We start from the raw sequence: 14,616 nt of genomic DNA, 5'->3' as shown, positions 1-14,616 counted from the left end.
TTGGTTTTGCATGTTACTTGTTAATAACAAATTATATCACATTAAAAAAAAGAGAGGGAACAAATAGTTCCAGCTGCTACCTCCCTTGTTTTTGGCATCTTTTGGACCACTTTGTTCATGCTTGGATGGAAGTTTCTGATGTTCAGCCATTTTTGCAAATAATGTATTATGCAGATCGGATGGACGATGCAAGATTGCCGGATTGTAGTTGCATTATTTTTTTAAACCCAAAATGCATTTCCCTAGGAATTGTAATTGCAATCTGAATAATCTTCATGGTACAATATAATGCAGGTTAAGTCTATGTCTTATGCATAATTAATTAGCGACAAAATATAGAAAAAAATGAGATAATTAATTATTCTCAGTGTGAATATATATGATGTTTACATTGGTTGGCTAGCTAGATAACTTGTATAGCAAAAGAGAAGATGGATTATTCACTACATATTCAGCAGATAAATAACATTAATCCATTTCTCTGAAACTTAATTTGCTACTAGCAGAAAACGCAGACTGCCAGGCAAAATAATTCTTCAGTTGGGCCAGGCCAATCTAACAATTCATTGGGCTGATTCAAATGTGTTTGTACCTGTTGATCTTTTCCTTAAAAAAATGAACCACACAAACCCATTTAAAGCTAGAGCAATGCACATGCGAAACATATAGTACTCCCTTTGTTTGAAATTACTCGTCACTCTAGCTTCCAATTTTTTTCTATCTAAATACTTTCCATTTTCACAAAGTATTTCGAAGGTAACCTGCCTACCTTAATCAATACATCCATATAGTCGGAGTTATTGTTGCTTTGGGAGATGATTGGGATGTAGTTAATGAGGGTGATGATTTTAATTTGCCACTTATCCTTGTTTGATGTGAAATTTGCTCGAAAATATGGCAAATGATATAAAATAAATGGAGTATAATATAAAGGGAGAAGATCCAATAAATGGCATGTCACATGGAATCTGATATGAGAATATATATATACATGATTTATCACTTGTAAAATGTGCTGGATGCAGCGTCACTACTTTTATAGGAGGTAGTGGTGGTGGTGGCCTACCTACAAAATAATTTTTCAATTCCACATTGTAAATTATTTTGCTCTCCGTGTCTCAAAATAAATTTATTTTTCACTTATCCTATACATACCAATACAAAAGCAAAAAGTCTAGAATACCCTCCACTTTAACAAATTACAATATATTTGTCCCCCACTTTATGTAGTCCCAATAAATTTGTTTCCTACTTTCATAAACTTTAATGAAATAGTTTCCTAAAGATGAAGTTTCTTTGGTACAACTAAGAGAAGACAAAGATAATCTTATTTTAGGATGGAAGGAGTAGTTTTTACTTAAGTCAAACTTCTCTGACTTTAACCAAGATTATATGAAAAATACAACGACATCTACAATTAATAACAAATATATATACCATCAAGACATATTTCATGGTGTACATACTAAAACTAATTTAATTAGTATTATAGATATTTGTGTATCTCTTTTATAAACTCGATCAAAGTTAGAGATTAACCAATATTATAGGAAAAATACAACAACGTCTACAATTAATAACAAATATATATACCATCAAGACATATTTCATGGTGTGCTTACTAGAACTAATATTTTAATTAGTATTATAGATGTTTGTGTATCTCTTTTATAAACTCGATCAAAGTTAGCGATGTTTGATTAGAATATAACTAAAATAACATATTGTATGGAATGGAGAGAGTAGTACTACGTACGCAGAGGATGACACTTCCAATGGAACATAAATTTTTGTTCATATACGAGCTGGCTCCTCCTAAAATTTCCGAGAGGTCATTTACCTACGTTAAGAAACCCACAACACTGCAAAAATACCCTAATAAAAATTATTTCAATTCAATTGACCTTTGCGGGCACAGCTTGATCAAATGGACGATTTATATAGCTAGTAGCATGATATGAGAAATCTTCATGCTTTGATCTATGCCGTCCATCTCATATATGCAATCTAGCTAGTTGCTGATATATATATGTATTTGAGCATACACACACACACACTATCTCTGTCTTAGAATATTGCATTGGAAAGGTGATTCCTACTAGATCTATTTGTTAGATTGCTTGGACCCAGACACACCAAGTGCACTCGTTGGAATATTTATGGGGGAAAAGTTATCTATTTATGGCCCTCAAAATATGGTTTTTTTTTTACCCTGAACTATAGAGTAATATGGTTTATTAATTAGTGTACCTTTTTGTCCGTTTTAAATTAAGTTCACAAAAAATGAACTTGGATAAAAGTTCAGGTGCCAAGAGCCAAAAATGGACTTTAATTACCTTATATTTTTAAAGTATTGATTGAATCAGATCAAGTTTATATATACATCTCTAGCACCTTTTTGGCTGAAGAAAGAGAAGGTCACTCTCTGCCTGTAAATTGCAACATCAGCTAGATATATGCTAGAGTTGCACCATATGTATGAATATGAGAATGGATAGATGTAGATGACACAAGTTTTTCATAGATGGATATATGATTAAAATGCTTCATTATTCCTGATCATGAGGTTACAAAATACAGCTCCCATTAGAAAAAAGAGCTACATAAGCCTGTTTTACATATAGAAAACTCACTGCATATTCCTCATCCTCATCTATATATAACTGCTAGTCAATGTTCATAAGCGGCAAAATTCACTCACTTTTTTTTTATATTCGACAGACAATTAAATACCGTCAATCCTCACGTAAGCATGATCGTCTCTATTAAATGTGGAGTTATTTTCTCATAGTGAGTAGTTGTACCTTTTTGTTTACGCACACGATGCATGCAATTAATGCAAAGATGCATACACGTGTGTGTGTGTGTGTATATATATATATATATATATATATATATATATATATATAACATATAAAACTCATATGTATTATATATATAGGTAATTAGTAATTAATATTAGACCAGTGCAGTCGAGAGGTTAATTTGGTGGGGCTTAGCTGCTCAGAGCCAAATGGCGCCGGCGCCCCTGAGCATGGGGACGAGCTTGCCGGCGAGGTGGAGGGACATGACGCGGTCGGTGGAGCCGACGAGCTTGCCGGCGATGAAGACGGCGGGGACGGGCGGGGAGCGGCCAAGGCGGCGGGCGAGGTCCCGCTCCATGTCGCGGCCGTGCGGGTCCCTGTCGAGCTCGTGCACGGCGGCGCCGACGCCGAGGTCGGAGAAGAGGCTCACCACCGTGTGGCACATCGGGCAGTTGCTCGCCGTGAAGATCACCACCGCCTTCTCCGTCGACAGCTTCGTCACCCTCTCCATCACTCACTGCTACGATTTCTTGCTATCTATGTAGCAATCAATCAAGCTGATGATCAATTAGTGTATGTGTGTGCCAGAGATCGATCGATGAGATGATGACGATCTGCTGCTGCTGCAGTGTCGTCTGATCGATGGCTTTGTGGTTTGCGAATGCAGGGTGTACATGCCTTTTTATAGCGTGTTCATGCATGACAGAGAGAGAGGGAGAGAGAAATCTAGAGAGAGAGTGGGCATAAGAATCTTTTGGACGTGTGGATCGCACGCTGAAAACGAGCCTGGACTCTCTTCTTTTTTTTTTTCTTTCTGGGCTCTTTCGGCGTAGGGTTTGCACGTATCTGTCGTCGTCGTCCTTGGTAATAGTGTATGTGATGCCGATCGATATTGTTGTGTTTCGGTTAATTGGTTGCTATGTGGATAGACGTGTGTGTGTAGTGGCTATAGCTAGCTATGGAGCAAAAGGAGAGTGCATGGATATATGCATCTATACTACTGTCGGCAGGCATGCCACACTCCTCTCACTAGCCACACCTAGGCCGTGTTCGGGGATTAGGGGTGTAAGTTAACTTATCCGGCGCGAAAAACATAGTAATAAATTAGTATATAATTAATTAGTTATTAAAAAAATATAAAACAGATTAATATAATTTTTTAAAACAATTTTCCTATAGAATTTTTTTGCAAAAAAATATACCGTTTAGCAGTTCGAAAAGCGTACACGAGGAAAATAAGGAAGGGTTAGTTAACTTACGGTCATGCCGACCGCGGCCCTAGTCGTTTTGCATAAATTAAAAAATATTTGATATGCTCCAATTATTAAACACATGACATTGTTGGTGTTTGGGTATACGATGTTCGACTATCTTTTTTATTGAATATATGCAAAAGTAAATTGTGGAAATTATTTTTACATGCAACCAAATGCCATATATTGAGGCGGTTGAGTCAACTGCCTCTAATAAAATAAAACAACAGTAAAAATCATCAATTTTAACAATTGATTCTGTAACCGTTTGTGAACCATCTATGTAAATCGATTTTATGAGCAGAACTGCACATGTTCATTATGCCCACTGACGACTGATAATGGTTTTCTACTAAAAGAACTAAAAATACAATTGACATCTGGGTTCGACAGTTTCTTCAGTAAATTCAATTTAACTCACAAACTGACATGGCTAGCATCCAATTTAGCTGACAAATCAATACGACAGTTTCTAACAAATCCACATGAGTTTCACTAGAAAAAGATCACATGAGTTCAACCAGGAAAATCCATGTGAGTTCTAGCAAATTGGGGAATGAGCAAATGAGCGGCAACAAGGGAAAGACATCGGTGTCGACAGAGTGTAGTGTCATAGTCAAGGCATCGTGATGGAAATGATAAATGCCATTGTAGTCTAAGTATCATGGATGAGGGTCCGATTGACAGAGTCAGCATCACGTCTGTACAAGCAAAGCTGCCTCAATGAAAGGTGAGCTAGGCATTTTAGGACTCACGTCATATCTAGGCCCCTAACTTCTATTTCTCTTCTACATCTATGGGAACTGATTTACCTTATTATTATTGTCACCAGATCACTAAGCGCTCCTACATCATCAGATTGGCTTTCTACAACCCTCCTCCATCCGTTTGACCCTGATCCTAGCTCCCCTAGACCTGGTCAGATGGAGGATTGTCTCCGAGTCTCCGTTGCCAATGTAGAGGAATCATGGGGAGCCAGATATAGTAAGCCTAGGCAAAGAGTTGCTGGATCTAGCCCTTAGGTCGCTAGTTCTAGCCCTGCATCATTGGTATAACAAAGGGACAGGTTGATGATACCTGTATAGGGTGTACCAGGCTCCATACAGCATGGTCCACAGCGGTGGTGGTCTAAAGGCTCAAGAAGGGGGAGTGGAAGACGGTAGTAGTAGAGTCAATACTCAAGGTAGGGGGACGTTTTATGGCTAAAGTCAATCCCATCCTTATTCTCCTGTCATGTAAAGAGAAAAAAATGTAGGGGCTTTTTAAAAATCTGTAGAATAGTTTAGATAAACAATTCATGTCTAACTAGCTAGCTACTCCCTCCATTTTTTAATAGATGATATCATTAACTTTCGGTCATATATTTGATCATTCGTATTGTTCAAAATTTTTATACAAATATACAAACATGCAAGTCATTCTTACAATGCCTTGAATGATAAATCTAATCACAACCAAATTAACAATAATCATGTAATATTTTTTGAATAATGTAAATTGTCAAATGAATATCCAAAAGTCAACAGTGTTAGCTATTAGTAAAAAACAGATGGAGTACTTATTGTTAAAAGGAAACCAGCTAGCTACTCATATATATATATATTGACCATTTGGCACATAGAGCAAAATAGCACTATACATGAATTAAACCATAGTTTTTCATTATACATGCATGTGTCCACATCCATCTGATAAAGTAGATCGGCAAGCGCGTACTACCAGATAACGTTTAAAACAACTTTAAATGGGGACTATAGCGCTAGCAAGATATATGGGGAATATTGGGATATTTTTGGATGCCAGCCACTGCACAAAAAAAAAAAGAAAAAAAAAGAGGAATCCCAGCAAAGCTTGAAAGATCCCTGCATACGTTTATGATAAGGTTTGAATCTGCCATATCTTTTTCATGACCAGGTCACATACAAGCATTAGATGCTGATGTATGCCAAAGACATATATACATATGCATGAATGGTTTACTCAATTATTGTACATATATATTGTCAGTATTTTAGATATAGTATACCCCTCCTATACATGGACTAACCATTTTCGGTAATAGTATGTACCTATACATAACCTATACATATACGGATATAGGATTCCTATAAAGATGAAAGTGTTTATGACTACGGAAGAAAATCGACTCTGGGCAAGGTAATGATAGTTTGATCTAAAGATGACTATACCAAATCAGTCATATTATCTAAATAGTTTTGGAGTCCTATTTGGATAAGGGATACCTACTGGTATAAATACAATGGCCTTCCAGAGAAGAAATGCATTAAATCGCAGGACAAACACAAGCTACATCAAGTCAAGATCTACAAAATTGTCTTGCTGCTAGCCACTAACTACATCTCTCCATTTAGGTTGTTACATCTACCCTATAGTGCACCAACTCAGTTTACTCATTTATTCATTGGATAAATCCAACAGACATAATCAATCTACGCTGGATCGGACGGCCCAGATCAGAATGCCTCCCTCCCTCCCATCTCGTGTGCGCACTCCCCTCGGCTCGAGCGCCTCCCAAACCCTATCCGCCGCCCCTCCTCCTCTTCGGTCGCCCTCCCGCCGCTGCCTCCGTCGCCCTCCCTCCTCGGTCGCCCTCCCGCCGTCGCGGCAATCCCGTGTCACTGCCGCCACCCTACCGTCCCTCCATCGCCGACTGCGCTGCCTCCGGCGCTGCCTTCGTCAACACCGCTGATGTGTTTGGCGCTGTCGGCCTCTCCTCCGACTGGCGATAAGGGTCGTCGTCGTCGGCGTCGTATGAGCAGCTCATGGCCACGAGCTTCATGATGGCAAGGTGAGTATGGTTTCTGACTTCTGAGCTATGCGTGTATCTGCGAGATGATGTTGATGCGAGTCATTGACAATGGTAGTACGCACTAGCAACATGCGTTAATTCTAAATTATAGTAGTAGTAGGACATGCATCTTGGATGAGTTAATTCTAAATTATGTTACCAGGGGAATGAAGATGTCAACCGGTGAAAACTTGCAGGCGGGTTTGTTGTCCATCTTGAAATCTACGGTTGAGATCAACTTGATTCAACCCACCCATGCATTTAGTCAGTATTGGAGCTCCTTGCAAATTATGCAGGAACCAAGTTTTCTGAAATAGTAGTTCAATGTGCACAACACCTGTATCCTAAGTGATATAAAAATCGAATCAAAATTCACTGCAATGATGCTACCTTTTCAGTTCATAAATAGTATTAGAAATAAAGATAGGTGAAGCTTCACTCACCTACCTTTTCAGTAAAGAGATATTTTGTTTTTGTTTATTTGTTTTTCCAGCTTGACGATTATATAATCTATCTTCAATTTCAATTAAAAACTGATGCTAGCTACTATGCTACTATCAGTTCAATTGTTTGCTGTCATACATTGCCGTAAGGTGTTGTTTCTTTATGACTTCGTTGTCTTCGTTTACAGTGTAAGAAAAACTTAATATTAAAAACAAAAATGGTCAGAAAAATATTTTTGATAGTAGTTTTCAGAAATCGTATCTTTTATATTAGTTTGCCCAGGGTCAGAATTTCTCCCCTAAAGTGTGCTTACTAGCTTGTAGCTGGAACTTGCAAGAACTCAATCAGAAAGAGATATCATTAGGTTTTATTTTTTTATGGTTTGTGAGACGCATGCTAGCAGTTTATCATAGTCTTCACATAATAAAAAATGTTTCCTCCTTAATATAACAAGTTAGGTGTGAAACCCTACGAAGCTTATCTGATTATATAACAATTTTCTCCTATTGACACCAAAAGACTAAAGCTCTCTGCTATGATAGGCAATTATGAATATCAGAATGTTATGTAGATTATTGGCCAAATCTTGCTAACAAAAATACAAGCTCTAAAAGATTTTATATGCCATTTGAAAATGCTGCCATCCATTTCAAAAAAAAAAACAAATTGAATCCTGGTTATGTCAGTATGACAGACAGGGCATGTTTTTCATATCAACACATCCAATAGCTTTATCTTCTTTGTTTTTTTGGTCCAAAAAAATTATGTGATCCATGTTTGAGTTTTGAGTTTTTATGCATCAAGGACAGGACCCCAAGTGATAGATACCTCTATGACAGGATTTGCACTTTGTGTCTCAAACTATAACTCTGAGCCCTCTGTTTTGACGTTAGAACTGACGGTAAAGGAGAGTGCATAGAATGCTTGAAAAGTAGGCCAGAAACAGTGGGCAAAGGGGGATGATTTGGAATGTCTGTTCATCAGAGTATGCAGCTTTCCCGTTATTGTTTTGTCACATTTGCTCTATCTCTCTTTTTTTTTAAGAAAAAAACTATGGTGCAGTTCACATGTCCTCTGGACAACAACTGTACTCCTCAAGGTCCTTTTTTCTTCTAAAAATTTGCAAGTACCGTCTATCATGTGCCTCAAGATTGTTGACATATTTTTTATAATTACTTGGCTAAGCATAGTGATAACAATTTGTGTGAAAATTGCATTTCTTGATTCTTATACATGCCCATTTTTGAAATATGCAAGCTGAATTTTGTATGAGTCATTTATTATTAATAGTATTATATGCCTGAGTATTTGATATATGTCCTAATATCTAAACTTTTGCAGGTCTATTGACTACAAGTACTTTAATTTTGGAAACCGGTTCATGTCCATTTGGGTCAAGCTGTTTCTACAGGGTACAAAACTATATCTGTGCATACTACAAAAATGTGAATTCAATATTTCTCTTATGGAAACTGCTCACCATATGCCCCCCCCCCCCTTTCCCGCTTACCTGCTTTTGGTGGACTTCTTTCTTTATTCAGTATTTGGATTTTAATTTTTGCTAATAGAGATTTTATTCTTAGCTGGGGTTTGCATGCTAACTTTGTTCCATTTGCTCTGGCTGGCACTTGTGTGCTATGATAGGCAACGTAGTTGTTCACTGGTGAGCTGATTCAACATCTCTGTATATTATTTTTCTTCTTCTTCCTACAAAAAGATTAGTCAGACTTGTTGAGCTCATTGCCTCTTTTGTCTTTTGTCTTAAAATACTTGAAGATTTGTAAAGCTTATTTGTTGTTGGTAAACTGGAAATGAAATGTGTGCTTTGAGCTAATTATTTTCTTGTCAAATAAATATAGTTCCGTTGCGAAGTACGGGCATATAACTAGTATTAGTTGATAGGCTAGACGGAGTAAATTCATTACCCTTTTGCACCTTATGTGGTTTTAGATCGTCAAATTATTACTCACATTGAGATTCAAATATGTAAAAAAAAATCCCTTGAATCTTCTTCTTATTACTGTCTCATAGATAACTTGGCATCAGTTGAACCCTATGTCTATAAATATCATAGTCGAGTATAACCCGTCGACACATATATATATATATATATATAATAGATAGTATAAATTAGCACGCATGAATGGCTACATATATTATATAGAACAAATGGGAAAATTGAAACATACACATGTTGAGGTCAGGCAATAATGTGAGAATTTCTTGCTTTCCATGCTTTTGGTCGCAAGAGATCAGCTTATAGCTAGTATATATATTTATATCCTTTAGGCTTACAAGACTGACTTTCTTCTTCTTGCCACCAAATACATGATCCTTGATATGAAGTTATCAACCAGGCATACATCATCATCATCATCATCATCATCATCATAATAGAGGAAAGTACATAACCGGTACTTAAACTTGTGCCACGGTACCACTTAGGTCCATAAACTTAGAAAATGCACGTTTAGTTCCATGAACTTATTTTAATGTACCATCCAGGTTCATAAACTTGTTTTAATATACCATCCAGGTCCATAAACTCGTTTTAATGTACCATCCAGATCCATGATTTTAGACGTTAAAACGAGTTCATGGACCTAAACGTGCATTTTCTAAGTTTATGGACCTAAGTGGTACCGCGCTACAAGTTTAAGGACTGACCATGTACTTTACTCGTAATAATAATAATAATAATAATAATAATAATAATAATAATAATAATAAAAGTGTGATTTTTCTCCAAATAACAGCATAACCAAGAAATGTGACAATTTCTCTCTCTACAAAATAAATCCACAGTTTTGACAAAAATGCATGAAATGGAAATGGATGGCCACATATAAAATCCGATGCTAGCTAGAAGAGAAGATGATTGGTTCTGATCTCAAACAAGAATCGTACGGCTCAACTCTAACATAATTATACACAATTAACCTAATATAGCGAGCTCTTTGGGGGTATTTGAATATACATTCCCCAAAGTTTCTGCTGCACAACCAATTATATATTACTTCTGTACAAACAGTAGCGTATCTTAATATGCATGTATAACCAGTTACATAAGGTAAGTATTGTATAACAACTCAGTTGTCCATGATTTTCTCCATTTTTCCATCTAAATATCTTAATATGGGCTCACAATCAATAACATGTTCACCATCAAGATTAATTAACGACCAGTTGAAGAACATCATGCATTGATGGATGGTGACTAGCTCTTTTCTTGTAAGCGGTAGACTCATATCATTTCTTTCTTAATTTAATATTCTATGGAAATGGATTATTCCATAATTAAATTCATCAAAATGAGGCTAATAAAAATGCAAAAAGTCTAAGACTAATAAGAAAATAAGAAATAAATGAACGATGATATATCAAAATTACTGTCACCTAATATCCAATTGAGGCCTGTAGCTTGGCAGATGTGGTAGATAGATGATTTCGTTTCACTATATTACACTATATCTTGTCTTTAAAACTATGACAAAAGAACCAATACACATATTAATTATATTATTGACAAAGATGCCCACTAGAAAGCCCAAAGCACACATGGTATCGTTCGTACAATACGTTACACGACACAAGACACATATATGCAGTGCATCACAATCGGCCTCTACCCATCAATCGATATGTCATCACATGCACTGGTACGGAATAAAATTTTATTCCACAGTAAAGAAAAGAAAAGCAAAAATAGAAAGTCAAAATTAAAGTGATTCCGCAGTAGGAGATTAATCGAGCCCTAGCTACCATATAAGAATTGAGCTCTTCATGCTCACAATGTGGCACCCAACAAGCCACGCCTTTGGCTATGTAGCTTGTATATGCTCCATCTATCTCACCTATCCATTCCATTGTGGTATTGGAATCCATCAAAATAAAGGTGTTGATGCAGAAAAAAAAGGTAAAGTAGCTAGTCACCAAATGCAAGTAGCTGGAGGCATCTCTCTCTCTCTCTAATCTCATCACCATTACCTCACTGGGATAGCGAGTGTATACAGTGTAAGTGTGATGCCGCGATCCGAGACCGATCACAATATATTATATCCTATTCATGAATGCCAATCGTCTTTATATCCATCTGTTACTCTATCTTAGTTGCATGCATGTATCCATGTGTGTACACCCTGAACGCTTGTAAAAGCTACGATATGTTCATCAAGTAGGGGTTTGCGGCTTTTCGCACATGCATGATATATATAAAATGCAACTTGCTAATATGATCCAAGCCGATTGATAAACTTTATGTCTACTTTCATATAATCAAAAAATGGCCGAGGGGAAAAGGAAATCTTGTTCATATACCAAGCTGTGGTTTATTAAGGAATAACTTGTTCTTTTATCAAGACTTAAAGAATTTTTATATTAATTGGTTCCATCTGTACATTGTCCAATCAATTATATGGATTAACACTAGGACAATATAAGTTAACATTGCGACTTTAATTTTGACAATAGGCTAAACTTAACCATCCCGTATATCATATTATGTCTATGCCTAGTTTATTAGTGGCCCAATTCTTTTTTCTAGCTACCTGATCATGCATCCAACATAGTATAAAAGAAACATCTTGCCTTTGAACTTTATTTCCAATTCAGGATCAACTTTAAGCCTAGATATATGATTAGAAGACTCAAGTAGATCATGTGCATATATTTAAATAGATTCTGAACAGAGAAATAAATAAATGCTACCTTTGTGGATATTAAAGTGGTTGTTTCTTGATTTATTAATTCTTGACTACATTACTTTTGCCTTTACTCTATATTATAGTACTTTCTTGCTTGGGTTCTTCTTGACTTTGGTAAAAAAGAAAAGCATGTTCTTTTTTAAAAAAAGAATTATATATATGTCCCCTCCAATTATGAAGAGATCAATGTGAAAATGCATTTGTATTTGGGAAACAAGAAAGAACATGGTGTCTTTATTTCAAAATCATTTTGAAAGATATATAACTTGCATTTTGTAATATTTTAGGACCTCCCGTCTTATTTGACGAAACATTGTAGTGTAATATAACATTCATGACAGAGATGGTCGGGGGAATCTTGAAGATTGTGAGGTCAAATCTTACATAGGCAACATGTGAAGCCCTTATAGGCCGCGTTCAGCAGTACCGCTAATAACTTAGATTTCCCTACGCACGCTTTCTAAACTGCTAAAATATGTGTTTTTTATGAAAATTTTCTATAGGAAAGTTGCTTTAAAATATCATATTAATCTATTTTTTATTTTTTTTATATTTAATAATTAATTAATCATATACTAATCTATTATTACGTTTTTCACGCCGGATAGCTGCCCCAAAACTACCTAAAACGAACGTGGCCATTGTTCCATCTGTCCTGGCCTTTCAACATCCTCATTATAAAGCAGGTAGCAGAAAATGGTGTAGAGCCTTAGTTAAGCATAAGAAATACTGATAAATTCCCAACCTCCTTAGAAAATGCATGAATGAATTAATCCATGTGTACTAATGATGCAATATTAATTACTTTCCACTTTTGGACTCTTCTTTGTGCATGTTTGCTATGTGTGGTTGAAGTTGAAAATACACTTAAGAAAACATCAATGATTATATTTGTGTATCACTACTAAAATTCAATAGTCTCTCTAGTGCTAAATCTCAAGGGAAAGGATCAGAGCAAAAACTCTAGGGAATATGTCCCCTCGGTGTGAGCACTACGGAATGCTCGATCTGTAGGAACCAATTTGTCCATGGGAAAATATGGTTGCCTAGGGAATATATGTATGCATCTCAAGAATGTGTCATATGTTCTAACCCACTCATTGCTACATGTTTGAGTAATTGTTTAGATATATGTACAAGGTTTGATTTGATTTTATATATTCTGCTTTGCATGATTGATACATATGTAGGATGTAGCTAGCAAATCTTACAAACAATTATTATATATCTAGCTTAATTTGTGTGTGCATGTGATGGCAGAAAATGTAGAGCAACCTTTGTGCATGGCAGTTAAAAGATGATCAATGCAATGAAATGCAAGTTTGTAAATATTTAACATGCACTTATCATTGGTTATTGACTCTCATACATATGTATATTCACTAGCTCATGGGAAAAAGGGTGAGTACACACATGATACATATAGATTGACCGAAGCTAAAATGGAACATCAAAAAGGAAGATTACACAAACCACATGTATGTGGTGTGTGAATCTCAATGCTCGCAAGCTAGTCAACCATATTATTGTCGGAGCAGGATTGAAAAAACCTACCCCGACGCAAAAGTTGCATGCTAGCGCCACATTTTATTCTATGTAAACACACGCCTCACACTCTCCAGCTATATACTTTTATTTTCTCCCGAGTGGTACTAGAGTTAGGTCTCTATCTCATGTGCACGGTGTCACCCCTTGATCACAGCCAAAGGGCGCCAGCATTCTTGAGCATGGGGATCAGCTCACCTCCAAGGTGGAGGGACATGATCTTGTTGGTTCCTCCGACGAGCTTCCCACCGATGAACACGGCCGGCACCGGTGGCCCCCTCCCGAGCAGCTTGAGGAGTGCCCTCTCCATCTCCTTCCCCCTAGGGTCCTGGTCCAGCTCATGCACTAGGGCATTGACACCAAGATCACAAAAGAGGCGTGTCACAGTGTGGCACATGCAGCATGAGCTCAGGGTGAAGATCACCACTGCACGCTCCGATGCCATCTTCATCACACGGTCCATATTTGTGTTCTCTGTCTGCCTAACAACAAGCTAACCCTAGCAGGTTAGTTTGTGTGTATATGTGCATGAAACTTGAGGCAATGGCTAGCTAATGAGAGCTTGTGTTTGTAGTAGTGACTTGGGATGGTTTGGTACAGCAGGGGGTGGCTGCCTTTTATAGAGTTGCAAAAGATGTTGCTAGGGTTTCCTTAACGGGTTTTGGATCCAGCACAAGCAAGAACAAGATAGATGTGTTTCGAACAGGCCAGCATAATCTAGCTCTGCCTAGAGATATATTGTACTATACATACATGCATCCTTTTTAATATTATTCTGAAAAGCATTATACTTTAGTTTGGATCGATGTTTCTAGAAAATTTATATGTGTGTGTGTTCCAAGGAATCCATAAGCTACTTGCTAACTAATATTAAGCTAGCTAGGACCTTGCATAACATATATATCTTTTCCCTAAATCTGTATATTAATTAAAAATAAAGTGAAGTGTACGCATATATACAATATATGTGCAGATGGTTTTGGACTTTTGGGCACAAAAGTTGTGCCCATTGGATAGATTGTTAAAAAGGTTGGCATGCATGAGATCAATTCAGATAA

General features: G+C 36.8%; 2 protein-coding genes across 2 annotated transcripts; both read right to left on the bottom strand.

The window, feature by feature from the left end:
* Positions 1-2,972: 2,972 nt before the first annotated feature.
* LOC102713969 (glutaredoxin-C15) lies at positions 2,973-3,443 on the bottom strand. The gene has a single exon (XM_006664018.3). It carries the CDS (start codon positions 3,313-3,315, stop codon positions 3,004-3,006), a length of 312 nt encoding a protein of 103 aa, XP_006664081.1. The 5' UTR covers positions 3,316-3,443; the 3' UTR covers positions 2,973-3,003.
* Positions 3,444-13,709: 10,266 nt separating this feature from the next.
* On the bottom strand, positions 13,710-14,021 carry LOC102713698 (putative glutaredoxin-C14). Its single transcript, XM_006664017.3, has one exon. It carries the CDS (start codon positions 14,019-14,021, stop codon positions 13,710-13,712), a length of 312 nt encoding a protein of 103 aa, XP_006664080.1.
* Positions 14,022-14,616: the final 595 nt, after the last annotated feature.

Source organism: Oryza brachyantha, chromosome 12, assembly GCF_000231095.2.
Source record: "Oryza brachyantha chromosome 12, ObraRS2, whole genome shotgun sequence".
NCBI lineage: Eukaryota > Viridiplantae > Streptophyta > Magnoliopsida > Poales > Poaceae > Oryza > Oryza brachyantha.
The sequence above is the reverse complement of the archived record's forward strand: the minus strand, read 5'-3'. Positions and strand labels throughout refer to the sequence as shown.

Bases quoted from the DNA above. Each gene is read 5' to 3' on its own strand.
- LOC102713698 (XM_006664017.3), bottom strand. From the start codon at position 14,021: ATGGACCGTGTGATGAAGATGGCATCGGAGCGTGCAGTGGTGATCTTC.
- LOC102713969 (XM_006664018.3), bottom strand. From the start codon at position 3,315: ATGGAGAGGGTGACGAAGCTGTCGACGGAGAAGGCGGTGGTGATCTTC.